This window comes from Crotalus tigris, unplaced genomic scaffold (genome assembly GCF_016545835.1).
Source record: "Crotalus tigris isolate CLP2741 ecotype Arizona unplaced genomic scaffold, ASM1654583v1 scf7180000023757.169203, whole genome shotgun sequence".
Lineage (NCBI taxonomy): Eukaryota > Metazoa > Chordata > Lepidosauria > Squamata > Viperidae > Crotalus > Crotalus tigris.
Genome location: NW_024100165.1, coordinates 48,771 through 74,361, shown reverse-complemented (window position 1 = coordinate 74,361; position 25,591 = coordinate 48,771). Strand labels below are relative to the sequence as shown.

The following is a 25,591-nucleotide window of genomic DNA, read 5'->3' as shown; positions in this document are numbered from 1 at the left end:
TCAAGGCAAAGAGCCCTTTCTAACTCCAGTTCTGTCACTGGCAGGAGAAGAAAGGAGGTTTGGGTCTAGTAAACCCTGCAATGTTCTCCTCTCTTCTCCAGCCCTTCTTGTTCAGCTGAGTCAAAGAGTCCACGGAAGAGTGAGAAATTCCTACACCTGCTGGCTCTTCCTGATGATGCAAGGAACTAAGCCTGTTGCTCCTGTACATCAACACATACTTCCCCGAGTTCCCCCAGGTGGCAGCCCATAATTATGTTCCAGGAAAATATGGGGTAGCCGTATTTAGTTTGCATCTAAGTGATGTTGACTGCATAACAGTCTCATAATATTGTGAAGACAGGCATTGTGTTGTAAGGTTTTGAGACTGTTCCTCCACCGACCTATTCTTTATGTGCCCCAGATGAGGAGTGGGAGGGAGACAAAATCAGCCCTTGGAGATCGAAGCCATGGACATCCTGCAGAAGCAGCCTGGATGGTTTCCGGAGGGGGCAAGGCTCAGTGGGAGAGCTATCTAGGGGCATCTAGGGGTGCTGGGGAGAAGGGAGGGGCCTTCCACTCAGAGTTGCCCCCTCCCTCCCGCAGAGCTGCTCTCCCTCCCTCCCCCCCTGATGGCAAATGTCTCCCACACCAGGAATGGCTTCGGCTGGACTTTCTGCTCTGGCCCCAAGAGGCCCTGGGGAAGACACCCTTCCCAACACCCCCTGCCCAGGAGTCCTCAGTCCAGGGAGATGGACATCAGGGTGACCTTCCCAGAGATCAAGGCCATTGGCCACAGGACCACTCAGGGCCTTTTCTGAGGGGGGGGTCTCAGATGAGCTCCAGTTGGGGGCCAAACGAGATTAACCCAGGACTCTCTCTGTTGGAGACCCTCTGCCCAGAGGGAGGGGGCTTCAGACGCGAAGGCAGGAAGGGCTGTGGGGCTGCAGTAATGATAGTTTGGGTCAGTCTAGATAGGCTCCACTGCTCCCTCACAGAAAGAGAGGCCTTCAAAGGAAAGCCAGAGGGGTCTCAGCAGGAAAAACTCCAGGCTGCCATTCTCCTCCTCCCCCCAATCTAAAATCTTGACCCTCCATTTTTCAGAGGTTGCAAAAAAGAGACAGAAATTCTTCAGCTAATGGAAAAAAGCCCCTTCCTTTCCCACAAGGAAGCAGGAAGGACGGCAGGATTAATTCATGAGTGCTGTAGAAAAAAAGAGATGGGGAGAAATTTAGAAAATAAAGTGAAGCCAGTGTAAATAGCTTATTATTCCTCTCTTTCAGCCACCCCCCCAGACAGGCCCACATTGCAGGGAGGTGGTTGATAGGTAGGAACAAAGTGAGGGAGTGTTCCCCCCCCTTTTTCCAAAGGAAAAGGATGCAAAGGATCAACAATTCATCTCCAGAGGCTTATGGAATTTTTCCCAATTGACTTAATTGGGGAGTTAATCAAGAGAGGAGGTCTCCCTCCCCCCAGACGTTTCATATTAACAAAGAAGATGGGGCCAGGATGGGGAGTGGTAGCAAAGCTGGGTGTCACTTTGCCAGAAATTGTGTGAAATGTCACAAGGAGACTTCCCTTCTCCTTTGCAATTTCCCAAAACCTGGAAACCTCCTGGGCCAGATTTTAGTGTTTATGTGTGTGTGTTTGTTTTTCATTGCACTGTTTTCAGGTCTCTGTAATGAAAAGCTGCCCAAAATTTCAAAAATTTGTGTTAATTTGTTAAAATTTGTTCAGGCACATTTTTTTTTTTAAAAAAAGGAACAATTAAGGAATGTTAAAGAAACATCTATAACTTGGGGAGAAAGTCACCTGCAGGAGGCTGGATGGGAATTGCTGAAAGGAGAAAAAGACCCAATCAGGACCCTTCATGGGCTGGAGCACTCAGGGTGTCTCCCTCTCCATCAATAGCCCATAATAGGTTGCAGGATGCTCACTTATACAGTAGACTCTCAAAGAACAGAATTTCCCAAGCAAATCTCCAAGGGGGCCTCCTTGCCATCTGCTAAGCTTGCTGAGAGGCCTCCCCTGGATGGTCCCCTCCCCACAATCTCTCATCCAGCCCCCCAGACTCACATTTCTTGCTCTTCATGTAGAGGAAGAGCCCCATGGCAAAGAAGATCACCCCAATCACGGCTGCCACGATCCCCGTCCAGAGTTTGCTCCTGGCCGAGTTGGAGGAACGGGGCTCTGGGGAAGGAGAAGGAGCCTCACTGAGTAGGAAGATCAGGGCCAGCTTCCCCCCCCCCAGGAGGGTCCATCCCAGCTCCCCCCACAGGGAGGGTATCTCCCCCCTTCTCAGGGCAGGAGGGGGTCCCCAGACCAGAGGGGAGGGAGGGGAGGGGCTCACCCCACGGGACAGTGATCGGGGCCTCCAGGCTGGCATGCTCCACCTGGCAGGTGTAGACGTCCCCCCGCTGGGGCTGGGTCTCCAGCAGCACATGGAGCTGGTAGGTCCAGTCTCCATTCTGGAGCTCCTCCCCGAAGGCCACACCCTCCTCCTCCGGCCGCCCGTTCGTCAGCCACTGGACCTCAATCTCCACGGGGTAGAAGCCCCTCGCGATGCAGAGGAGGATGGTGTTGGGGGAAGCGGGATCCAGCTTGGTGGGGGAGATGGAGACGGTGGGCTTGGCTGGAGGGGAGGAGGTATATGGAGGAGACACAGGAGGGGTCAGAACAGGAAACCAAGTGGGTTAGTTCAGGCCAGGATCCCTTTTCAGTCCTGAAAATAGTATTTGTTTTAAGTCATTTCCAAAGCAAATTGCAGCAAGAAATTAAACGGAATCCTGAAAGATGGAAAAACATAAATCGTTCCTGGTTGGGATCAGTTTCCATCATCAAATTGCACAAGTCCAACAGGAATAAATGCTGGAAATGTCCCAGGACAGAAGGAATTTCCTGCCAGATGTTTGGGAGATGGAAAGAGACCCAGAAGATGGGGAAGACACACACAGTATGTTTTGGAGAATTGCAGGGATCCCATTCAAAAGAAAACCACATTTTTAAAAAATAGGTAGAATACCAGAACATTTATTTATTTATTAAATTTTTTTGCCACCATCTCATGATAAAATAACTCTAGGCAGCTTACAGCAGGGCTTTTCAACTGGTGGTACATGTACCACCTGTGGTACATGAGCACATGGCAGATGGTATGCTGCCCTGCTCAGCCAAGTGTAGTGGGGGAGGGAACGAGCCAGCGCAGGCAAGGACTTACTGTGAGAGAGTCCTCTGGAGCTGCAGAGTGGCTGGGGTGAGGCAAAGGCCCCAGGCTCACTTCCGGCTCACCCCCCTCCCCCATGAGAAAGGAGGAGGAGGGGGCGGAGACAGGAGAGGCTATAAGAGGCGGCAGTTTGGGTGGGAGAAGGAGAGAGAGAAAAAGAAGCAGCCTTGGGAGGAGGAGGAGTCAGCTCTCTGCACAGAATGGAAAGAAGAAGGAGGAGGGTGGGGGGAGAGGAGAGGAGATCAAGCAGGCCGGCCACAAGTGGATCTACAACTTCTGTGGCAGCCACCTGTGCTGGCAGCAACCAAGAGACAAGGAACGTAGGGAGGAGGGGTTGCTCTCCATGAGGAATGAAGAAAGGCAGCAATGAAGAAAGGCAGCACTGGCTGGAGGTGAGGCAAGGAGTGAGATGGAGAGTGGAATGATTCATTTGTGCTTTTGTGACATTAAAGTTCTGGGATTTGTGCAATGAGGGCTTTGTTTTCTTAAAGAGTGTTTGGCAATTTCTATTTGGCTGATGGCTGATGTCTCATGTTAGCTTCTACTGCTCTACTATTTTTAGGTGTAAGTTTTGCTGCAAGGGATTTTGAAGTATTTTTCTCCTGAATGGATTTTGCCTATAGAATTCCTTTACTTACGAATGGAGCCATTTGGGGAGGCTGCCTTAGCCGGCAGCCATACTTACTACATTTTTGTTCTTCCTTAAGTGCCCACTGGGCTACTTAACTTTCCTTTCTAGCCAGTAGCTAATTCTTAAAGGGGAATGCGCTTTTTTAAGCTAGTTCTCTCAATGGCTTGTCTTTTCTGTCTCTGGAGGCTTTTCCTTGTTCAATGAATATATGGAAGAAGGGAAATTGGGGGGTCAAATTCGTCCTTCAGAAGGAGATGGGAATGAGAAAGAGGGAGGGAGGGAAGGAGGGAAGGAAGTCCCGCCTTAGCACTTAGCCACCAGCAGCCCTGCCAATGGCTTTGCTTGTCAAAAGGTTGCAGAAGGGGATCACATGACCCTGGGACACTGTGACCATCATAAATATGAATCCGTTGCGAAGCATCCAAATATAAATCACATGACCCTGGGCATGCTGCAATGGTCATAAGTGTGAAAAATGGTCATAAGTCATTTCAGTGGAATTGCAACTTTGAACAGGTTTTTTTTGGGGGGTCATCAAGTGTTTGACATCTTGCTAGGTAGTACTCGAATATTGCCATATCCTAAAAGTGGTACAGTCGGTGAAAAGGTTGAAAAGCCCTGGCTTACAGCATTAAAACATTAAAATCCTGACAGATAAATATTTCTATTGCAATCAAAATGGAATTCAAGATAAAATTATAGTTAAAAGATGGGGAGGAACAGGAGGTGTGAGGTGGGAGGGGGGATTGCCTCTGAATTCAACAACTACCTCCAGTGTGAGGCTCCCCATGAGGACCCCCTGATTTTGAGCCAGGTTTCGCCTAATCTGTACTTGAACCTTTGGTTTTTTCTGCCCAGGTTCCCCCCCCAACCTCTCCCTGCAGCTTCCGGCCTCCCTCCCAGCCCCATTTCCCCTGGGGAGGGAGGTGGGGAGGGATCCCACCCTCCTGCCTGGGATGGGGGGCAGGCAGGGGTCTAGGACAACTCAGCCAACTCAATGCAGCACAAAAGTTACACAATATGGAAGAAATGGAGAAAGAGAATCAGGAAAGGAAGGAGGCCGAGGGAGGAGGAAAATGAAATGTGAAGGACAAAAATAAAAAAAAAAAACATTTTTAAAATTATTTTAAATAATTGAACAAAATTTTTGAATTGTCCTGCAGTGAATTGCCCCATTCCGGACAGGAAGGGCGGATAGGATCTGGGGGGGGGGGAATCTTGGGGAAAGAGAAGGTGGGAGCAGTTGGTGGCTGAGGAGATTAGGCAGATCCCAGGATCACAGAAGAGCCTTGGAAGGGATCCCTCTTGATCTCCTCCTTCAGCAAATGGCACAACTCTTGGGTGGATTAATGGGGAGGTGGGCTGAGTGAGCTCCCCAAGAGGGTCCTTCTTAGATCCACTCCAGATCAGAGAACTTTTGCTATGTTTCTCTCCGTTGAGGGATTCTCTGATGAACAGCTCATTATATAAAGTTTAAGAACGTGTAATTTTTAAAGGTTTGGTTATTTGTAATTTAATCCTGGGATCTGGTCGGGATTTTTTTATGAACAGTTAATTATCCTCCTAGGTTTGCAGGGAAGAATTTAGGAGTAAAAATGAATTCCAGACTGAATATGCGGAGAACAAAATTGGATGAACAAATGACTAAAGAATAAATATGTATATATAGAATAAAATAAAATATAAAGGATAAAAAGAACTGAAAGAGGGACAGGGCCCAGCAGACGAAAGAGCCTTCCCTGATTCCCTTTTCCTTTGGAAGTTCACTTTTTATCCTAAAATCCCAAAGGCCCCAGAGGTGAAGGGAGCCCCTCCCCCCTCCTGGCCTTCCAGAAAGGGGGGGAAAGGGGGCTCTGGGGCTTTGTTGGGGGGGGGCAGAGAAAAGGATGCTTTTCATGAGTTTTTCCCACTGACTTTTAACAGTTCCTGCCTTTTAGATCTCAAGTTGTATAGCCTATTTTCGTGCTTTGATGTTTTATCTGTACACCACCCAGAGTTCCTCTGTGAAAAAGACAGATAGTTTTAAAAGTTGATAAATAAATCAATAAATATTATTGATTTATTAATTTAAAATATTATATTGAAATGTTATATAGTATATAGATTATATTGAAATATCTCTATATACTGGACAAGAGAGAGAGCTTGCTGGATTCCTCCCCCCCCTCAAAGAAAAATATAATATTTGGTATAATATTCTAGAAAGAAGTTTTTCTGGGCAGGGGAAACTTTGGACCTTGGGAAGAGAAGGAAGATGATGGGAGGGATGGGAAGGAGAGGCATCTATTGCTTCCCTTTTCCATGTTTCATTGTCATCCTTGTAGAATTTCAAACTTTTTAAGTGTAATTTAATTTTAAAGCTTATTTGTTATACATTTTTATTTAGGGGTGATGTTATATTGTAGGCCATCCAGATCCCCGCTTTGAGGGGGGCGGTTTAGGAGTATCACTAGATATCAATAAATACCAGTGAGTAAATTTCATAGATCTGAGAGTAGAGAATACATAAGAGAAGATGATAACCTTTTTTGTCATTTTTTTACGGTGGGCACAACGGCACACATCCAAAACGAAATTGAGTTGCCCGCTCTCAGAGTGAAAGACATGCATGACACACCCTAAAAACACACTCTGTGCAACCTATGTGCAGACCCCCAGCCCTCCATATACAGAACGAGTCAATATTAAACACTCTCCCTCCTGAGTAGGTAAGGGAAGGAGGAAGCTGGAGAGGGGGAAATCTTTCTCCGGGAGAGTCCGAAGAAATGAAAGGAAAAGGGGGGGGTCCCTGCATTCCCCCCCCCCCGGAACTCCCCCTCCCCCACTCACCTCTCCGGCCAATCACGGGGCCGCCCTGGAGAGCCTCGTAGTTGTATCGGCAGAAGGCATGCAGGAGACGCTCATCCCTGTTCCAAGCCTCCGCAGTCGCCTTCCCCAACGCCGTGACGGCCTCGAACTCCCCGCGGGCGCTGTCGAAGCGGACGAGCTCCTGCCGGTCGTAGAACAGCCGCTCCAGGAACCGCACCCGCCGCGTCCCGTAGGGCTGCGGGAGGTTGGGGGGTGGAGCAGAAAGAAGAGAGCCCTCAGGAGGGACTCCAGGGCCCATGGTTCCCAGCAGGGGCGGAGCGACGGGAAAGCGGAGGGACGGGAGACCTGCCGCGAGGGACTGCCGGAAGGCGCCCCCTGGAGGAGGGATGGGGAACCGTCGGTCCCATCGGGATTCCCCCTTGGTGGGGGTCTGGAGGGGGCAGGAAAATGAGGGAGGGGGAAAGAGGGACCCCCCTCCATCTCCCCAGGGTGAAAAAAGGCAGGCAGAAGTTCAGCCGGTCCAGCCCTCCGTCCGTCTGCAGGGAACGCTGGATTCCCCCCCCCCAAAGCGGCAGGAAATAGGGGGGGAGGGAAGAGACCCCCCTCTGGGCTGGAGGGGAAATAATATCCAAGCTTCTCTCTCCCTCTCCCTTTTGGGAGCAGAAGGGAAGGGGGGGGTCACAATAAGGATACCCACACCCATGCTCCTGGGCTCTCCCCGCCCTTCAAGCCCCCCCCTTCCCTTTTCCCCCTTCTGCCCCATCTTCAGCCCCACGAGCTGCCTTTGGGTGCTTTTCCAGGCCTCTTTTCTGGCCCCCTCCCCCCTGCAGCCCCCCAAGACCACCTCAAAGGGAGGGGCTCCAGCCCCCTTCACTAAAGGGGGAGTTTGGAGGAGCAACTCAGACCCCCCCCCCAATATCCCTCCCAATAGAGGAGGAGAAGGCGAGGGAGGGGAAGATTTTCAGTCTTGGGGGCTGCAGCTTTAGAGGGGTGTCCAGGGGGGGGGTTGTGGACTTCCTTTTTCGCCCCCTCCCATGAATCTGAACCACCGTCCCCCTTTCTCTTTCTGCCTGGAGGGGTGGACTAGATGACCCTTTAAGTTCCCTTAAGACCCCCCATGGGGAGTCCAGGCTGGGTCAGTGGAGACATCGGAAGGGCCGAGGGGAGCTGGGGGGGGTCTCTCCGGAGACCCTCCCTCCCCCTAGTCTCGCTTGGCCCAAAGGGGCTTCTCCAAAAGGCAGCTGGACTTTCCTGGTTCTTCCCTTGAAGACTTTTCGCTTCTCCTCCCAGAAGCTTCTTCAGTTCTGACCGAAGGGTGGAGAGTGGAAGGACGGATATTCCTTGTGGTCATTTGGTCATTTTGAAAGTCGGTCCCTGGTTCTCTGAGGGGCCTTGAGGGGTTTATCTGGGCCCTCGGGGTCCCCTGAATTGGGGGGCAAAGGGGTGGGGGGCCTTCCTGGGGCTGCTGAAAGGACCCCGTTGTAGGCAGGAGATGGGGGGGTCCTTTCCCTCCCTCCACTCTGTTGAGGGGGGGCTGCTCAAATTTGACGTAGATGGCTTGGGGGTCTGGGGATCTTGGGGAGAAGAGAACCCCCAAATTCCCTAGTTACCCCCAAATTTTCTTTCCCATCAACTTCACCCCTACTGGCTGCCTTTGCATGATTTGTGGATTCAGCCCTCTTTTCTGTCACCCTGAAGCCCCCCAAGACCACCTCAAAGGGAGGGTCTCCAGCCCCCCTCAACAAAGAAATCGTTTTGAGTAGCCAATTTAGGGGAACAATTCAGACCCCCCCCAATATCCTTCTCCCACAGTTCCCCCCTCCCCTCCAGGTCCCGATTCAGCAATGGGAAATATGAGGTGGGGGATTCTGTGTCTCCTCCCCAAATTGAGAGTCTCCCCCAAGAAGGAATCCAGCTCAACTCTTCCCTCCCCTTAAAAAAATGGAGGTTCAGAAGAAACACTTTTGCCAAAAAAAACCCTCTTTTTCTTATACTCTTTGCTAGCCTTTGTGGATTCAGGTCTGAAAATGCCTCAGTTTCCCTCTTTCGCTTTCGCTTTCTGTCTTCTTCCTCTTTCAGTGCAAGAAACTTTGGGGCTCAGGCGCTAATTTGGGGTTCACAAGGTCCCCCTCCCACCCAGCCACGGGGGGGGGGGCGGAGAGGGGGTCCAGCTCCTCTTATCCCATCTCGGCTGCCTTCCCGTGACCCTCGCCCACCTCGGCCATAATTAGGGAACGGGGGCTCCCTCTTCGTCCTGCGGGGGAAAATACGGCGAGGGAGGGAGACCACGCGGAGATCGAGGCCCCTGCAGTCTCCCGCCTCTCTTGCCTTCGACCTCTTTCTCTACTTCAGGGGTCCCAGCCCCTTTCTCTCTCCCCCCCCCTCAGGAGCACTGACGGCCCCTCCCAGCCCCTCTCCTTACCGGGCGCCTCCTTCCCCCCTTCGCTTCCGGGGATCCGGGCCAGCGCCCCCGCCAGCAACAGAAGAGGGACCCCAACGGAGCCCATGGACGCCGCCCCACCAGCGCCCCCAGAGAGCGGGGAGAGAGACGCGGAGGCTCCCAGCCCCAGAGGCGGAATCGGGGGGTCTGGCTTGGGGGGAGGAAGCGCTTTCCTCCAACTTCGGAATTGGGAGGGCCCAGGAAAGCGGAGGCACCAATGAGAAATCTCCTTTCTGCAGCGTCATCGGTCTCCGGGCAGAGCCTCCCTTGACTTCGCCCGATGGAGGAGATAGTTCGGCGCAGAGAGAGAAGCGGAGAAAGTGGGAGGGGGAAAAATCCCTTCAGTCCGGTGGGGGGAGCTGCCCTTTAGGGGGGCGTTTCATGCCAGCTCCGGAGGGGAGGGCGGACTTCCTTTTGCGCCCCCCCCCGCGTGATTCTCAACCAGAGCCTCCTTTTCTCTGGGTGTCTGGAGGGGTGGACTAGATGCCCTTTCGGTTCCCAGAGGGAGCCTAGAGCAAAGTGGAGCCAGAACTTGAGGGCTCCTCTTGGGCTCGCCAGTTTCGGAGCAGGAAGCCCCCCCCCAGGTCTGGACCATGTGGGGGGAATTGCGGACACACACACACACACACACACTCCCAAACTCCTCAGGCAACCGATACCAGATGTTATATCAGAACCCCATCCTCCACAAATCCTGGAGCAGCGGGGAAGAACCGAGGATTGGAAAAGGGCTGATGTGGTTCCCATCTTCAAGAAAGGGAGAAAAAAAAACAGACCCAGGAAACTGCAGACCAATCAGTTTAAGCTCAATATCTGGGAAGATCCTAGAAAAGATAATCAAAAAAGAGATCTGCGAACAACTAGAAGCAAACACAGTGATAACCGGGAGCCAGCAAGGTGTGTGGAAAACAGATCATGCCAGGCCAATCTCATCTCATTCTTGGATCAAGGGACTGAATCAGTAGACCAGCGGAACGCAGTGGACGTCGCATGCCTAGATTTCAGTAAGGCTTTTGACAAAGTAGACCACAACCTGCTCCTTGCTGAACTAGGAAAAGGTGGGATAAACAACATCACCACCAGATGGATCTGTAGCTGGCTGACAAGCCTACTCAAGGAGTAGCCCCCAATGGCCCCATATCCACATGGAGAGAAGTAAGCAGTGGGGCACCACAAGGCTCCGTCTATTCCAGTGATGGCGAACCTTTGAGACACTGAGTGCCCAAACTGCAACTCAAAACCCACTTATCCATCATCGGGTGCCAGGTGGGCGTGGCCCATTGGCTGGGTGTGGCCCATCGAGTGGGTGTGGCTGCAGTGACTGGGTGGGACTAAAAAGTTCAATCAATCAATTCCAACTTTGCAAGATCTTTTTTTTTCCCTGTGAGAAGTTGAAATTGACTGATTGATTGAACTTTTTTTTTTTTTGCAGACGGTGATGGCGGCCTAAAGCAAAAAGGTTTTATAAAACCCAGCTGAAGGCCTAGGATTGGGGCGATAGCATGTGTGCCCACAGAGAGTGCTCTGAGTGCCACCTCTGGCACCCGTGCCATAGGTTCACCCTGGTCTATTCTATTCTGTTCTGTTCCATTCTGTTCCGTTCCATTCCATTCCGTTCTATATTCTATTTTGTTCTATTCTCACTTTAAAAGTATCGGCTATAGCTTGCAATGTATCATTCCTCCGCTGCAAATATACCTGCCCAAGGAGAAAGTTCTGGGCTGCTTGCCAGCAGTTGTGTATTCGAAGCGTAGCCTGTGACAAGCTGAAACTGACCTAACCTGATAAACACGTATTCAAACGAAAAAGGAATCTTTTAGCCTGTTAGCCTGAGAAAGTGCCTTAGCTATAAAAGTGAAAAACATTTATTAGTGTGTGTGCCTTTTTTTCCTCTGTCTCGCTGTGCGTGTGACAAGAAATTGAGACATCGGGCTCTTCTTTGATCAAACAATAAAGCTGTATTTATTTATTTATTTATGAGACTTATATACCGCTTTAAGTGCAAGCACTCTCTAAGCCAGTGGTTCTCAACCTTTCTAATGCCACGACCCCATAATACAGTTTCCCATGTTGTGGTGACCCCCAAACACTTATACATCACCGGGTGCCAGGGGCGTGGCCAAAGAAAAGAGGAAAAAATGGCTGACAGACTTGTTTGGCGACCCCCGTGAAATGGTCGTTCGACCCCAAATGGGGTCCCGACCCACAGGTTGAGAACCACTGCTCTAAGCGGTGTACACCAGTAAGCAATGTATATATATATTTACATTGCCCCCCGGAAGGATGGAAGGCTGAGTCAACCTTGAGCCGGTGAGATTTGAACCGCTGACCTGCTGAACACAGTCAGCTAAAGTGGCCTGCAGTACTGCACTCTAACTGCTGCGCCATCGCCGTAGCCTTGTATTCAGAGTCTCTCGGAGATTTGTGTGGATTCTGAGCTGAAAAGCCTCAGGGAATAAAGGGCTGTGACCAGGGCGATTGGGGCTTTCATTGTTCTTCATGCCTTTTATGATTAATTTGATCAGGAGCGTTTTAGCCTAACAATAGTCAGTATGTTGGCTAATGCGTTTGAATTTTTTAATAAAGTGGTAGTAGACCAGCGAAATGCTGTGGACATGGTAGACTTAGACTTCAGTAAGACATTTGACAAAGTAGACCACAAAACCATTCCATTCCATGTTCTGTTCTGTTCTGTTCCGTTCCATTCCATTCCATTTTCTATTCCATTCTGTTCTGTTCCGTTCCATTCCATTTTCTATTCCATTTTTTATTCTATTCTGTTCTGTTCTGTTCTATTCCGTTCCATTCCATTCCATATTTTATTTTGTTCTGTTCTGTTCCGTTTCATTCCATTCCCTATTCTGTCTGTTCCGTTCCATTTCGGTCCGTTCCCTATAAACTGACCCCAGGGACTCTGGGCCTGCCTGTCAGTCCAGAAGCCCAAATCTCTTCCTGCTTTGAACCCACAGCAGCTTCATCTCCACTACTCTTCCTCTGAATCCCTTCCCTTCATTATAAAAGAATAAAAGTTAAATGGTAGAAAAACCTGGTGTTCCTCCTCCCTCCCTCACTTCCTCTTCCTCCTCCTCTTTCCTGCCCCCCCATTAGAGAGTCCTCCCTCCTCCCCTCCCCCTCCCCGGATTGAGGCCTCCCCTGCCTCCATATTGACCAACCGGGCTAGTTTAGATCCGAAGCCAGAAGAGGTTCGGGAGGAGGGTGGGCAGATCCCAGGGAGGGGAAGGGGCAGGACCCCCTCCTCCTCAATCTCCCCAAGCCCTGCCAGAGGGAGGGGACCCCTCGGAGACGCCCTATTCCTGCTTCCCCCGGAGAGCCTCTTCCGTGGCTGGGAAGCTGCTGGAGCTGGAGGTTCTCCTGGCTTCATCCGGGCCTCTTTCTCCAGGATCGGAGCCCGTTTGAGCCCCTCAGAAGCCACGGAGGCTCCTGCCCCATTCGCACCCAGCGCCCCCCTCCCTCTCACCCTCCCTCCCTCTTCGGGGCCCTGATCCCCTCGTCTCCCCCCTTCAGACGTACTCCCACCACGACCATCTCCCCCCCCCCAAAAAGGAGACAGGACCGGGGAGGGCCGAGAGCAGGGCGACCTCCCTGGGGATGGGGGGGGAGACGTCCCTCCCGGCAGCCCAGGATCGTCCTCGCTGTGTCTGCGGTGGGTGAAGTCACAAAGGACTCTGCCCGGAGACCGATGACGCTGCAGGAGGGAGAAGTCCCATTGGTTCCTCCCCTTGGAGGTACTTCCAGTTCTGAAGTCCCCCGCCCACCCTCCAGACCCCCCCCTCCGATTCCGCCTCTGGGGCCGGGGGCGTCCCTGGGCTCCGCCGGGGATTCCCTGCTGCTGCCGGGCGGGGGCGCTGGGCCGGATCCCTGGAAGCCAAGGGGGGAAGGGAAACCCCGCTCAGGAGGGGCTGGGCGGGCGGAGGTCAGCGCTCCTGGGGGAGGGCGAGAAAAAGGGGCTGGGACCCCAGACGTGACTTTGGGAGAGGGATGGAGGGCGAGAGAGACTGCGGGAGCCCCCCCACTCCCTCCCATCATCCCTCCCCCAGGAGGAGGGAAAGAGGCCCCTCCCTTTGCTGGCTGTGGCTGAGGTGGGGAGGGGGTCGCTGGAGGACAGCCGAGGGGCGATTTCCTGAGGGGACAACCTCCTTCTTCCTAGCCTGGATGTCCCAAGGATTCTCTCTGGCGGCTGCGGGGTCCCAGTCCCCCCTCCCATCCCCCCCTCCGCTCAGGGATCCCGAGAGGAGCCCCCACCCCCAAGACAATGCCCCGCCTCCAGTGAACCCCCCCATGCAGGACAGCCCACCGGCTCTCGGGGCCCCCTGAGGCTGCTCTCCCCGAGGGGGGTCTTTCCAAGGGGGGGTCGCCATTCCTTGCCTCCCCCCTCCTGGGAAAAAAGCTCTCCCTGGGAATCGGAGGGTTTCCCTCCCCCCCCCCTCCAGAGCGAGGCGGCGAGGGGTTCCCCTCCCAGGGACGGAGCAGGAAAGGGAGGCCTTTTCCCTGCCGGTTCCAGATCCAGTCAGAGCACAAACTGCACCCGGGAGAGAAAAAAAGGAAGGGGGGAGGGAGGGAGGGAGGGAGGGAGAGCCAATTTGGTTGGAAATGCCCCAGTTCAAAGGAAAAAGCTATTTTGTGTTTTGTTTTGTCACAGACAGAACATTGTTGGCAATCCAAGTTAACACCGGCATTCTTGAATTGTGAGGAGGAAGGAAGGAAGGAAGGAAGGAAGGAAGGAAGGAAGGAAGGAAGGAAGGAAGGAAGGAAGGAAGGAGGAGGGAGGGAGAGAAAACGGGAAGGAAGGAAGGAGGGACGGGAAGGGAGGAAGGAAGGAAGGAAGGAAAGGAAAGAGGAGGGAGGAGGAAAGGGAAGAAGGAGGGAGGGAGGAGGAGAGAAAAGGAAGGAAGGAAGGGAGGAGGGAGGAGGAAGAAGGAAGGAAGGGAAGGGAGGAAAGGGAGGGAAGGAAGAGAAAGGATGGAGGCAGGGAGGATTCTCGCTTTCCCCCCTCTGATTTCCCCCCCCCCTTGAGATCAACAACAGCCCCTCTTCAACCAAATCCGACCTATTTCAGGGGGTGAAAACCCCCCCCAGCGCTGGGGGCAAAACCTCCCCCCCCTCCGGCAGCCCCTTTGCCGGGAAGGGGAAGGGTCCAAGCAGAGGCTTTCAGGAGGGGGGGAGGGGACTGGCCCCAGGAAGGGGGGAGGGCCAGTCCCACCCAGGACGGGGATTTGGCCTCCTTCTTCACGGGGGGCCAGGAAACGCGTGTCTCTCCGTGTGTGAAGGCGCCCAGTCAGCCGCCTCAGGGACCCCCAAGTCCTCGCCGGCTGCGGGGCTGCCCCTCCCCTTCTGCCCTCCCCTGCAGCCCCCCGGCCCTTCTAGGCAGGACCAAGGGGGGGAAGGGCAAAAGGAAGTGCATGCTCCCCTGCAGGGCTGGTCTGAAACCCCCCTTTGAGCTGCGCCCCCCCCCGACTGAAGGGATTTTCATCCACTTTCTCTGCTTCTCTCTCTGCGCCGAACTATCTGGTGAAGTCAAGGGAGACTCTGCCCGGAGACCGATGACGCTACGGAAAGGAGAATTCTCATTGGTCCTTCTGATTTCCTGGGCCCTCCCAATTCCGAAGTTCGAGGGAAACGCCCCCTCCCCCCAATTCCGCCTCTGGGGCTGGGAGCCTCCGCGTCTCTCTCCCCGCTCTCTGGGGGGCTTGTGGGGCGGCGTCCATGGGCTCCGCGGGGCTCCCCCTGATGCTGCTGCTGCTGGCGGGGGCGCTGGCCCGGATCCTCGGAAGCGAAGGGGGGAAGGAGACCCCCGGTAAGGAGGGGGCTCATAGGGGGAGGAGAGGGGTTGGGAGGGGTCGTCAGAGCCCCTGGGGGTGGGGGAAGAAAGGGGCTGGGACCCCAGAAGTGGGGGAAAAGGGGTCGAGGGCAAGAGAGGCAGTAGGCTGCAGAAGCCTCTATCTCCGCGTGGTCTCCGCCCCTGCCTCGCCTCATTTTCCCCCCGCAGGACGGAGAGGGAGCCCCCTCCCCTCTTCCCTTGTTGTGGCCGAGGTGGGGCGGGGGTCGCGGGAAGGCAGCCCAGGTGGGATAAGAGGCAGCTGGGCTCCCCTCTCGCCCCTCCTCCCCGTGGCTGGGTGGGAGGGGGACCTTGCGGACCCCGAATTAGCGCCTGAGCCCGAAGTTTCTTGCACTGAACGAGGAAGGAGACGGGAAGCGAAAGCGAAAGAGGGAAACTGAGGCATTTTCAGAACTGAATCCAGAGAAGCCACCAAAAGTGTTTTTGCAACCTCAGTTTTTCTTCTGAATCTCTATTTTTTTTAAGGCGAGGGAAGAGTTGAGTTTGGATTCCTTCTTGGGGGAGACTCTGAATTTGGGGAGGAGACCCAGAACCCCCACCCCATATTCCCCCATTGCTGAATCGGGACCTGGAGGGGAGGGGGGAACTGAGGGAGAAGTATATTGGGGGGCTCTAAATTGCTCCCCTAAATTGGCTCCCCAAAACTGTCCCTTTAGTGAAGGGGGTGGAGCCCCTCCTTTTGAGAGGGTCTGCGGGGCTGCAGGGGGGTCTATTGGGGCGGAGGAGTGGAAAGAGGCCTCGAAAAGCATCCAAAGGCAGCTTGTGGGGCTGAAGATGGGGGCGGGGGGGAAGGGGAAATGGGAAGGGGGGGCTTGAAGGGCGAGGAGAGCCCAGGAGCATGGGTGTGGGTATCCTGATTGTGACCCCCGCCTCTTATGTCCCCGAAAGGGAAAAGGAGGGAGAAGCTTGGATATTATTTTCCCTTCCAGCCCAGAGGGGGTCTTCCCTCCCCCCATATTTCCTCTCAGTTTGGGGGGACAAAGAGATCCAACGTTCCCTGCAGACAGTTAGGCCGAGTGCTGGACCAGCTGAACTTCTGCCTGTCTTTTTCCACCCTGGGGAAGATGGGGGGGTCCCTCAGGAAGCTACCCCCTCCCTTATTTTCCTCCCCCCTCCCGACCCCCACTGAGGGGGAATCTCGCTGGGACCGACGGTTCCCCATCTATCCTCCAGGGGGCGCCTTCCGGTAGCCTCTTGCGGTAGGTTTCCCTCCCCTCCTCTCACAAGCCTGTGTCCCTCCTCGAGGGGAGGCTGGGGACCATGGGCCTCGGAGTCCCTCCTGACCCTCTTCTTCTTCTTCTTCTTCTTCTTCTTCTTCTTCTTCTTCTTCTTCTTCTTCTTCTTCTTCTTCTTCTTCTTCTTCTTCTTCTTCTTCTTCTTCTTCTTCCTCCTCCTCCTCCTCCTCCTCCTCCTCCTCCTCCTCGCACCCCATTGTCTGTACCAGGGGAGGTGCGAGTGCCGCTTCCTCTCCTCTCCGGAGCTGGCATCAAACGCCTCCCTAAAATGCATCCCCCCCCCCACTCCAACTTTCTCCGCTTCTCTCTCGGCTTCGCACTATCTCCTCTTGTGGATGAACTCAAGGGAGGCTCTGCCCGGAGACCGATGACGATGCAGAAGGGAGAATTCCCATTGGTCCTTCCGCTTTTCTGGGCCCTCCCAATTCCGAAGTCCGAGGAAAGCGCTTCCTCCCCCCAAGCCAGACCCCCCGATTCCGCCTCTGGGGCTGGGAGCCTCCGCGTCTCTCTCCCCGCTCTCTGGGGGCGCTGGTGGGGCGGCGTCCATGGGCTCCGTTGGGGTCCCTCTTCTGTTGCTGGCGGGGGCGCTGGCCCGGATCCCCGGAAGCGAAGGGGGGAAGGAGGCGCCCGGTAAGGAGGGGGCTCGGAGAGGGGCTGGGAGGGGCCGTCAGTGCTCCTGAGGGGGGGGGGGAGAAAGGGGCTGGGACCCCTGAAGTAGGGAAAGAGGTCGAAGGCAAAAGAGGCGGGAGACTGCAAGTGCCTCGATCTCCGCGTGGTCTCCCTCCCTCGCCGCATTTTCCCCCCCGCAGGACGAAGAGGGAGCCCCCGTTGCCTAATTATGGCCGAGGTGGGCGGGGGTCGTGAGAAGGCAGCCGAGATGGGATAAGAGGCAGCTGGGCCCCCTCTCCGCCCCCCGTGGCTGGGTGGGAGGGGGACCTTGCGCACCCCGAATTAGCGCCTGAGCCCCAAAGTTTCTTGCACTGAAAGAGGAAGAAGACAGAAAGCGAAAGCGAAAGAGGGAAACTGAGGCATTTTCAGAGCTGAATCCACAAAGGCCAGCAAAGAGTATAAGAAAAAGGGTTTTTTTTTTGGCAAAAGTGTTTTTGCAACCTCAGTTTTTCTTCTGAACCTCCATTTTTTAAAGGGGAGGGAAGAGTTGAGCTGGATTCCTTCTTGGGGGAGACTCTCAATTTTGGGGGAGACCCAGAACCCCCCACCCCATATTCCCCCATTGCTGAATTGCAACCTGGAGGGGATTGAGAGGGAGATTGGGTGGGGTCTGAATTGCTCCCCTAAATTGGCTCCCCAAAACGATTTCTTTGTTGAGGGGGGGCTGGAGATGCTCCCTTTGAGGTGGTCTTGGGGGGCTTCAGGGTGACAGAAAAAAGGGCTGAATCCCCAAATCACGCAATGGCAGTTAAGTTGGTGGGAAAGAAAATTTGGGGGTAACTAGGGAATCTGGGGTTCTCTTCTCCCCAAGATCCCCAGACCCCCAAGCCATCTAGGTCAAACTTGAGCAGCCCCCCTCAACAGAGTGGGGGGAGGGAAAGGACCCCCCATCTCCTGCCTACAATGGGGTCCTTTCAGCAGCCCCAGGAAGGCTCCCCACCCCTTTGCCCCCCAATTCAGGGGACCCTGAGGGCCCAGATAAACCCCTGGGGGTCCTCAAGGCCCCTCAGAGAACCAGGGACCGGCTTTCAAAATGACCGCAAGCAACATCCGTCCTTCCACCCTCCACCCTTCAGTCAGAACTGAAGAAGCTTCTGGGATGAGAAGCGAAACGTCTTCAAGGGAAGAACCAGAAAAGTCCAGCTGCCTTTTGGAGAAGCCCCTTTGGGCCAAGCGAGACCAGGGGGAGGGAGGGTCTCTGGAGAGAAACCCCCCCCCGGCCCCTGGCCCTTTCAAAATCTTCGCAGACCCAGTGTGGACTCCTCATGGGGTGCCTTAAGGGAGCTTAAAGGGGCATCTAGTCCACCCCTGCAGGCACATAGAGAAAGGGGGACTGTGGTTCAGATTCATGGGAGGGGGCAAAAAAGGAAGTCCACAACCCCCCCTGGACACCCCTCTAAAGCTGCAGCCCCCAAGACTGAAAATCTTCCCCTCTCTCGCCTTCTCCGCCTCTATTGGGAGGGATATGGGGGGGGTCTGGGTTGCTCCTCAAGACTCCCCCTTTAGTGAAGGGGGCTGGAGCCCCTCCCTCTGAGGTGGTCTTGGGGGGCTGCGGGGGGGAGGGGGCAGAAAAGAGGCCTGGAAAAGCACCCAAAGGCAGCTTGTGGGGCTGAAGATGGGGGGGGGAGGGAAGGGCAGGGAGAGCCCAGGAGCATGGGTGTGGGTATCCTTATTGTGACCCCCCCTTCCCTTCTGCTCCCAAAAGGAAGAGGGAGAGAGAAGCTTGGATATTATTTCCCCTCCAGCCCAGAGGGGGGGGTCTCTTCCCTCCCCCCATATTTCCTGCCGCTTTGGGGGGGGGGAAATCCAGCGTTCCCTGCAGACGGACGGAGGGCTGGACCGACTGAATTTCTGCCTGCCTTTTTCCATCCTGGGGAGATGGAGGGGGGGTCCCTCTTTCCCCCTCCCTCGTTTTCCTCCCCCCTCCAGACCCCCACCAAGGGGGGATCCCGCTGGGACCGACGGTTCCCCATCCCTCCTCCAGGGGGCGCCTTCCGGCAGTCCCTCGCGGCAGGTCTCCCGTCCCTCCGCCCCTCCTCTAGGAGCCGCTGGGAACGATGGGCCCTGGAGTCCCTCCTGAGGGCTCTCTTCTTTCTGCTCCACCGCCCCCCCCGCAGCCCATTTCCTGTTCCAGCATAAGGTCGAGTGCCGTTTCTTCAACGGGACGCGGCGGGTGCGGTTCCTGAACCGGGACTTCTACGACCGGCAGGAGATGGACTGCTACGACAGCGATCTCGGGAAATTCGAGGCCGTCACTCCGTTGGCGCAGCCCGATGTGGACCAGTGGAACAGCGATAAGGCCTTCATGCAGTACCAGAAGACCGGAGTGGATCGCTTCTGCCGACACAACTACGAGATTCTCCAGAGAGCTTCCGTGGTTGGCCGGAGAGGTGAGTGGGGGAGGGGGAGTTCCATGGGGGGGGGAATGCAGGGACCCCCCCCTTTTCATTCCATTTCTTAGGACTCTCCCGGAGAAAGATTTGCCCCTTTTTTATTCTGTGCTCTCCGATCAATCGAATTTATTCATTGGTATTTATTGGTATTTATTTATTTATTATAAATTTTTACAATTTTACAATAAAAACCCCTTTCCCAATCCCTCCCAACCCTCCCCCAAACCCTCCCCCATTCTTCCCAGAGCTGAATACAGGGTTAACCAGAACTTAAAAGAAAAAACTTTTAAACTCAATAAACCTCAAACAAATATGATTACATTCAATAAACGAATTGTTAAATACTTTAACTCCATTATATGTAAAAAAACAGAAAGAGAAAAAGAAGAAAAAAAAAGAAAATAAGAAAAATAATGAAAAGAAAAAAAAACTATTCTACACTTCTAAATAATATCTTAAACTTTAAATATAAATTATTCAAAGGCTAAATAATATTTTCTAATATCATACTTATATTGTATAAAATTTATCCTTCTTTTCCACACCAAAAGATACTTCTCTTGCGATTGGTCTTTCAAAAAAGCCGAAATTTTTGCCATTTCAGATAAGTAAGAAACTTTAAAAAACCATTCTTGCAAAGTAGGCAAAAATTCCTTCTTCCGATATTGTCCTATTAACAACCTTGCCGCTGTAATTAAGTTTAACATTAAAATAATTTCTTTGTCATCACAATCGGAAACAATACCCAACAAAAACAATTGTGGAGTAAATTTTATCCTTCTTTTTAAAAATTCTTTGAATATTCCACCATATCTTAATCCAAAAAGCTTTTATATTTTTACATGACCACCAGATATGATAATACGTTGCATCCAAGCAACCGCATCTCCAACATTTAGGCTGCAAATTTGAATACATACGAGACATTTTTTGTGGATCAAGGTGCCATCTATAAAACATTTTATAGAAATTTTCCCGTAAATTTTGTGCTTGTGTCAATTTAACATTCCTCACCCAAATAATCTCCCATGTATCTAATGAAATCGGTTTATCAAAATTTTGAGCCCATTTAACCGTACAATCTTTAACTAGTTCTGCTTCTGAATCCAATTCCACTAATACACCATAAATTCTTTTTATATGGGTTCGACTTTGATCTCTAATTTGTTTTAGCAAGTTCTCATCCTCTCTAAATAAACCCACTTTATAATCTATCTTCCACCTTTCCAATAATTGTCTATACTGAAACCATGAATAATTAATATGTTCTTGTGCTAATTCATCTATGGATTTTAATTGCCAATTTTTACCATCCCACTTAAGTAATTGTATATAAGAAATACCATCCATCTTTACTCCTTTCCTTATTCCTTCTATTGCATGCCATGGAATAGCCCATAATGGAATTCTTGAGTCAATTCTATAATATTTCTTCCAAACCCGAAGTAAAGAAGTTCTTAAAATATGAGACTTAAAAACCCTGTCAACCTTTTTATTATAAATTAAATAGGCATGCCATCCATATAATAAATCCCACCCCTCCAAAAGGAGTATATCTACATTTGTTAAATTAACCCAATCACTGATTAATGTTAAAACCACAGCATCATAATACAATTTCAAATTCGGTACCTTGAGTCCACCTCTCTCTCGTATAGCTTGTATAATTTTAAGTTTTACTCTTGGTTTTTTCCCTGCCCAGATAAATTTATTGATACCTTTCTGCCATTCATCTAGATTTGCTTCTTTCTTCAAAATAGGTATCATTTGAAATAAAAAAAGAAACTTTGGCAAGACATTCATTTTAATCGCTGCTATTCTCCCCAATAGGGACAATTGCAGCTTTTTCCAATTATCTAAGTCCTTTTGTATTTTAAACCACAGCCTTTCATAATTATTTTTGTACAGTTTTGCATTGGAAGCAGATAAAATAACCCCCAAATATTTTACCTTATTAACAACCTCGAAACCTGTCAGTCTAACTAAGGTCTCCTTATCCAAGTTGGTCATGTTTCTTGACAATATTTTAGTCTTATTGTTATTAATCTTGAAACCTGAAACTTGTCCAAACTGATTTATCAATTGTAGCAACTCCATTACAGAATAAGTTGGTTGAGACAAAGTAACAACCAGATCATCTGCAAAAGCCCTTAATTTATAATCATTTTTGTTAATTTCTATTCCTTTTATTTTAGGTGATTCACGAATTTTGATCAGTAAAATTTCCAAGGTTAAAACAAACAGCAAAGGCGACAATGGACAACCCTGTCTGGTCCCCCTTTCAATTGAAAGTACCTCTGACAAACCTCCATTAACTATAAGTTGTGCCGTTTGTTTTTGATAAATGGCTCGAAGAGCCTGTAAAATTTTATCTCCAAAATTCATTTCCTCAACCAATCTTAACATAAATTGCCAATTTAACTGATCAAAAGCTTTTTCAGCATCTAGAAATATCAATCCTGCAGAAATCTGGTTGTTCTTATCCAAATATTCTATTAAATTAATAATTTGTCTAACATTGTTCTTCATATATCTTCCAGTTATGAAACCAGTTTGATCCATATGTATTAGTTGATTCAACACAGTCATAAGTCTGTTAGCTAGAATTTTCGAAAAAATCTTGTAATCTACATTCGAAAGAGATGTAGGTCTATAATTTTTTGGTAGAGTAAGATCTTGGTCCTCTTTTGGGATCAAGGATATAAAAGCTCTACCCCAAGACAGGGGGGTCTCTGATCCCTGTAATATATTATTAAAAAGTTCCCTTAAAGGTTCTGTCATCTCTTCTATCAAAGTCTTATAATAAATTGATGTCAGTCCATCAGTACCCGGTGCTTTACCTACTTTTAATTGTTTAATTGCTGTAACAATTTTCTCTATAGTAACCAATCCATTAATTTCTTGTTTCTGATCTTCTGTTAACTTAGGAAAATGAGCATCTTGTAAATAATTATCTATATCTAAAGCCTGTACTTTCCTACCCATATATAATTTTGTATAATAATCTAGAAAAGATTTCTTAATCAATTCCTTCTGATATACCAATTTACCATTATGATTGATTTTATCTATAATTCTCAACTTCTGTTTCTTTCGCAATTGATAAGCCAACCATCTCCCTGGCTTATTAGTGTTACAAAATGTATTATGTTTCATATAAAGTAAATTGGCTGCAGTCTGATCCGCCATTAACTTATTAAATTGCGTTTTAAGCAAATTTATAGATTCCTTAACCTTCTCATCTGTAGGATTCAAAATTAGAGCTTTTTCTTTTAATTTAATCTCATCTTCCAACTCCTTAAGTTTTTGCACCTGTTTCTGTCTATAAGCCTTATTCATTTGTATCAGAACCCCACACATATAAGCTTTACTTGCATCCCATACCGTTGCCATTGAAGTTCCCTTATGCATATTTAAAACAAAATATTCCTTTAAAGACTCTTTAAGTTTCTGAACATTCATTTCTTGTCTAAATAAATTTTCATTCAACCTCCAAAATCTCCTCTCCTCTTTTTCAGTAGCCAGTTCCATCCACACTGGGCTGTGATCTGTCAATGTCCTTGGAAATATCTTTGCATTCTTTACCCTAAAATATAAGTCTGTTGTAATAAAAAAAAAGTCAATTCTTGAAAAAGATTGATGTCTATCCAAAAAAAAGGTAAAGTCTCTCTCTTCCATATTATGTTCTCGCCAATAATCTCGCAACTCCCAGTCCTCTTTCAAATCAAAAAAGGCCTTAGGTAATTTAGCCTGTTTAAAAGAAGTAGAAAATCCTTTTTTATCTCTATATGTGTCTATAACTCCATTCCAATCTCCCATTAATATAACAGATCTATAATCCAATAGAGTCAGTTTTTGATGTAACAACCTGTAAAATTGTTCTTGTTGTTGATTTGGGGCATACAAACCTACTATAAGTATTTTCTTCCCATACAATCCCACTTCAATCATTACATATCTCCCTTGAGGATCAGAGTCTACTAAACAAACTGATAAATTTTGCTTAACATAGATGACTACACCCCCTTTTTCCCCAAGAGATTAGATACTTCTAATCCCTTCACCTCCCTCCCTCAAAGCAGGGATCTTTATGGCATAGTAGGATATAACATCACCCTTAAATAAAAATGTATAAAAAATAAGGTTAAAAAATAAATTATCTTTAAAAAGTATGAAATTCTACAAGGATGACAAAGAAAGATGCCAAAGGGAAGAAACAGATCCCTCTCCTTCCCATCCCTCCCATCATCTTCCTTCTCTTCCCAGGGTCCAAAGTTTCCCCAGCCCAAAAAAACTTCTTTCCAGAAAATTATACCAAATATTATATTTTTAGGGGGGGGAGGAATCCAGCAATGTCTTGCCCACTATATAGCTATATTTCAATATAATCCATATGCTATATAATATTTCAATATACTATTTTATATGAATAAATCAATAATATTTCTTTATTGATTTACTTATCAACTTTTAAAACCGTCTCTCTCTCTAACAGAATGACTTTTCTTGGTATACACATAAAATATAAAACCACCAAAATAATCTATAGAATTTAAGATTTAAAAGGCAGGAATGATTAAAATCCAGTGATAAACATTCATGAAAAGGGAGGGGGGCTTCAGGAGGCTGACCGGCCCCACGGCTGCCTCTTCCTCCTCTCTGCCCCCCCCAACAAAAGCCCCAGAGCCCCCTTTTCCCCCCTTTCCGGAAGGCCAGGAGTGGGGGAGGGGCTCCCTTCACCTCTGGGGCTTTGGGGATTTTAGGATAAAAAGTGAACTTCCAAAGGTCTGGAAAAGGGAATCAGGGAAGGCTCTTTCCTCTGCTGGGCCCTGTCCTTCTTTTAGTTCTTTTTATCCTTTATTCAGAGTCATTTCTTCATCCAATGTTGGGGGTCTGGGAGAAAAGCCCCCCCTGGAACCCCCTTTTTGGTCACAGACTCAGCTTCACCTGCAGCCAAATCGCTTCCCTCTTCGTATCTGGGAAGGTTCCTCATTTGGGGGCAAGGATTAAAAAAAACCCCACAAACATTAAAACTGAATTCATTCAGCCCTGAAGCCTCGGATTGTTTAGTTCCCTGTTCCAGATTTCTGGCAAATTGCCTACATTTGTTGTTCTAGTTTTATTTCTTTATATTATTATTATTTATTTCTATCAACTGATAAGGTTTCATGATGCAAAACAAGTATTTCATCTGCAGTTGTTGCTATTTGTTGTTGCCAGGGTCTCCCAAAATAACACACCACCAAAGAATTAAATAAGGTCTTTCTTCCACGAGAGAAAAACCACCAAATCCCAAGAGAAAAAGGCATTTACCAGGTGAAGCTGGGCATCTGCTCCTTCCAGAAATTATGGAATATTTAAGGGGAACCAACACAAATTTTGTTCTCTGCATATTCAGTCTGGAATTTATTTTTACTCCTAAATTCTTCCCTGCAAACCTAGGAGGATAATTAACTGTTCATAAAAAAATCCTGACTAGATCCCAGGACTAAATTACAAATAACCAAACCTTTAAAAATTGCAGGTTCTTAAACTTTATATAATGAGCTGTTCATCAGAGAATCGCTCAACGGAGAGAAACGTTGCTAGCAAAAGTTCTCTGATCTGGAGTGGATCTAAGAAGGACCCTCTTGGGGGGGGGGGTCACTCAGCCGCCCCATTAACCCACCCAAGAGTTGTGCCATTTGCTGAAGGAAGAGATCAAGAGGGATCCCTTCTAAGGCTCTTCTGTGATCCTGGGATCTGCCTGATCTCCTCAGCCACCAACTGCCCCCACCTTCCCTTTCCCCAAGATACCCCCCCCAGATCCTTTCCCCCCTCCCTGTCCGGAATGGGACAATTCACTGCAGGACAATTCAGCAATTTTATTTAATTATTTAAAATAATTTTAAAAATGTTTTTTAAATTTTTGTCCTTCACATTTCATTTCTTTCCTCCCTCGGCCTCCCTTTTTTTTTCCTGATTCTCGTTCTCCATTTCTTCCTTATTGTGTAACTTTTGTGCCGCGTTGAGTTGGCTGACTTGTCCTAGACTCCTCCCTGCCCCCCCCCCAGGCAGGAGGGTGGGACCCCTCCCCACCTCCCTCCCCACCTCCCTCCCCAGGGGAAATGGGGCTGGGAGGGAGGCCGGAAGCTGCAGGGAGAGGTTGGGGGGGGAACCTGGGCAGAAAAAACAAAGGTTCAAGTACAGATTAGGCGAAATCTGGCTCAAAATCAGGGGGTCCTCATGGGGAGCCTCACACTGGAGGTAGTTGTTGCATTCAGAGGCAATCCCCCCTCCCCCCTCACACCTCCTGTTCCTCCCCATCTTTTAACTATAATTTTCTCTTGATTGGGAATTCCATTTTGATTGCTATATAA

The 25,591-nt window shown here is 50.0% G+C and overlaps 2 protein-coding genes across 7 annotated transcripts in view; one reads left to right on the top strand and one right to left on the bottom strand.

Annotated features, from left to right (window-relative positions):
- Positions 1-648: 648 nt before the first annotated feature.
- On the bottom strand, positions 649-11,466 carry LOC120298164 (H-2 class II histocompatibility antigen, E-S beta chain-like). The gene is made up of 6 exons (XM_039321615.1): positions 11,445-11,466; positions 9,061-9,257; positions 6,660-6,873; positions 2,327-2,608; positions 2,053-2,166; positions 649-1,179 (listed from the first exon to the last, which is right to left on the bottom strand). The coding sequence occupies exons 1-6, from the start codon at positions 11,464-11,466 to the stop codon at positions 1,166-1,168; spliced, it is 843 nt and encodes a 280-aa protein (XP_039177549.1). The 3' UTR covers positions 649-1,165.
- A 3,267-nt stretch (positions 11,467-14,733) lies between these two features.
- LOC120298167 (H-2 class II histocompatibility antigen, E-S beta chain-like) overlaps positions 14,734-25,591 on the top strand; it is a 56,183-nt gene continuing 45,325 nt past the window's right edge. For 5 of the 6 annotated variants that reach the window (XM_039321620.1, XM_039321621.1, XM_039321619.1 and 2 more), the window contains exons 1-2: positions 14,734-14,893; positions 18,957-19,229. In XM_039321620.1, the coding sequence (XP_039177554.1) occupies positions 14,803-14,893; positions 18,957-19,229 (364 nt within the window). In that variant the 5' untranslated portion in view covers positions 14,734-14,802. Of the gene's footprint in view, positions 14,894-16,593; positions 16,801-18,956; positions 19,230-25,591 lie in introns of those variants that run through there. The other variant, XM_039321617.1, reaches the window with a different exon arrangement.

Coding starts and splice junctions, on each gene's coding strand:
- LOC120298164 (XM_039321615.1), bottom strand. CDS start 11,466: ATGGCGCAGCAGTTAGAGTGCA. Junction 9,258..11,444: donor GGCGCAGCAGTTAGAGTGCA/GTACTGCAGGCC, acceptor CCAATTCCGAAG/TTGGAGGAAAGCGCTTCCTC. Junction 2,609..6,659: donor CCCCGTGATTGGCCGGAGAG/GTGAGTGGGGGA, acceptor CCTCCCCTCCAG/CCAAGCCCACCGTCTCCATC.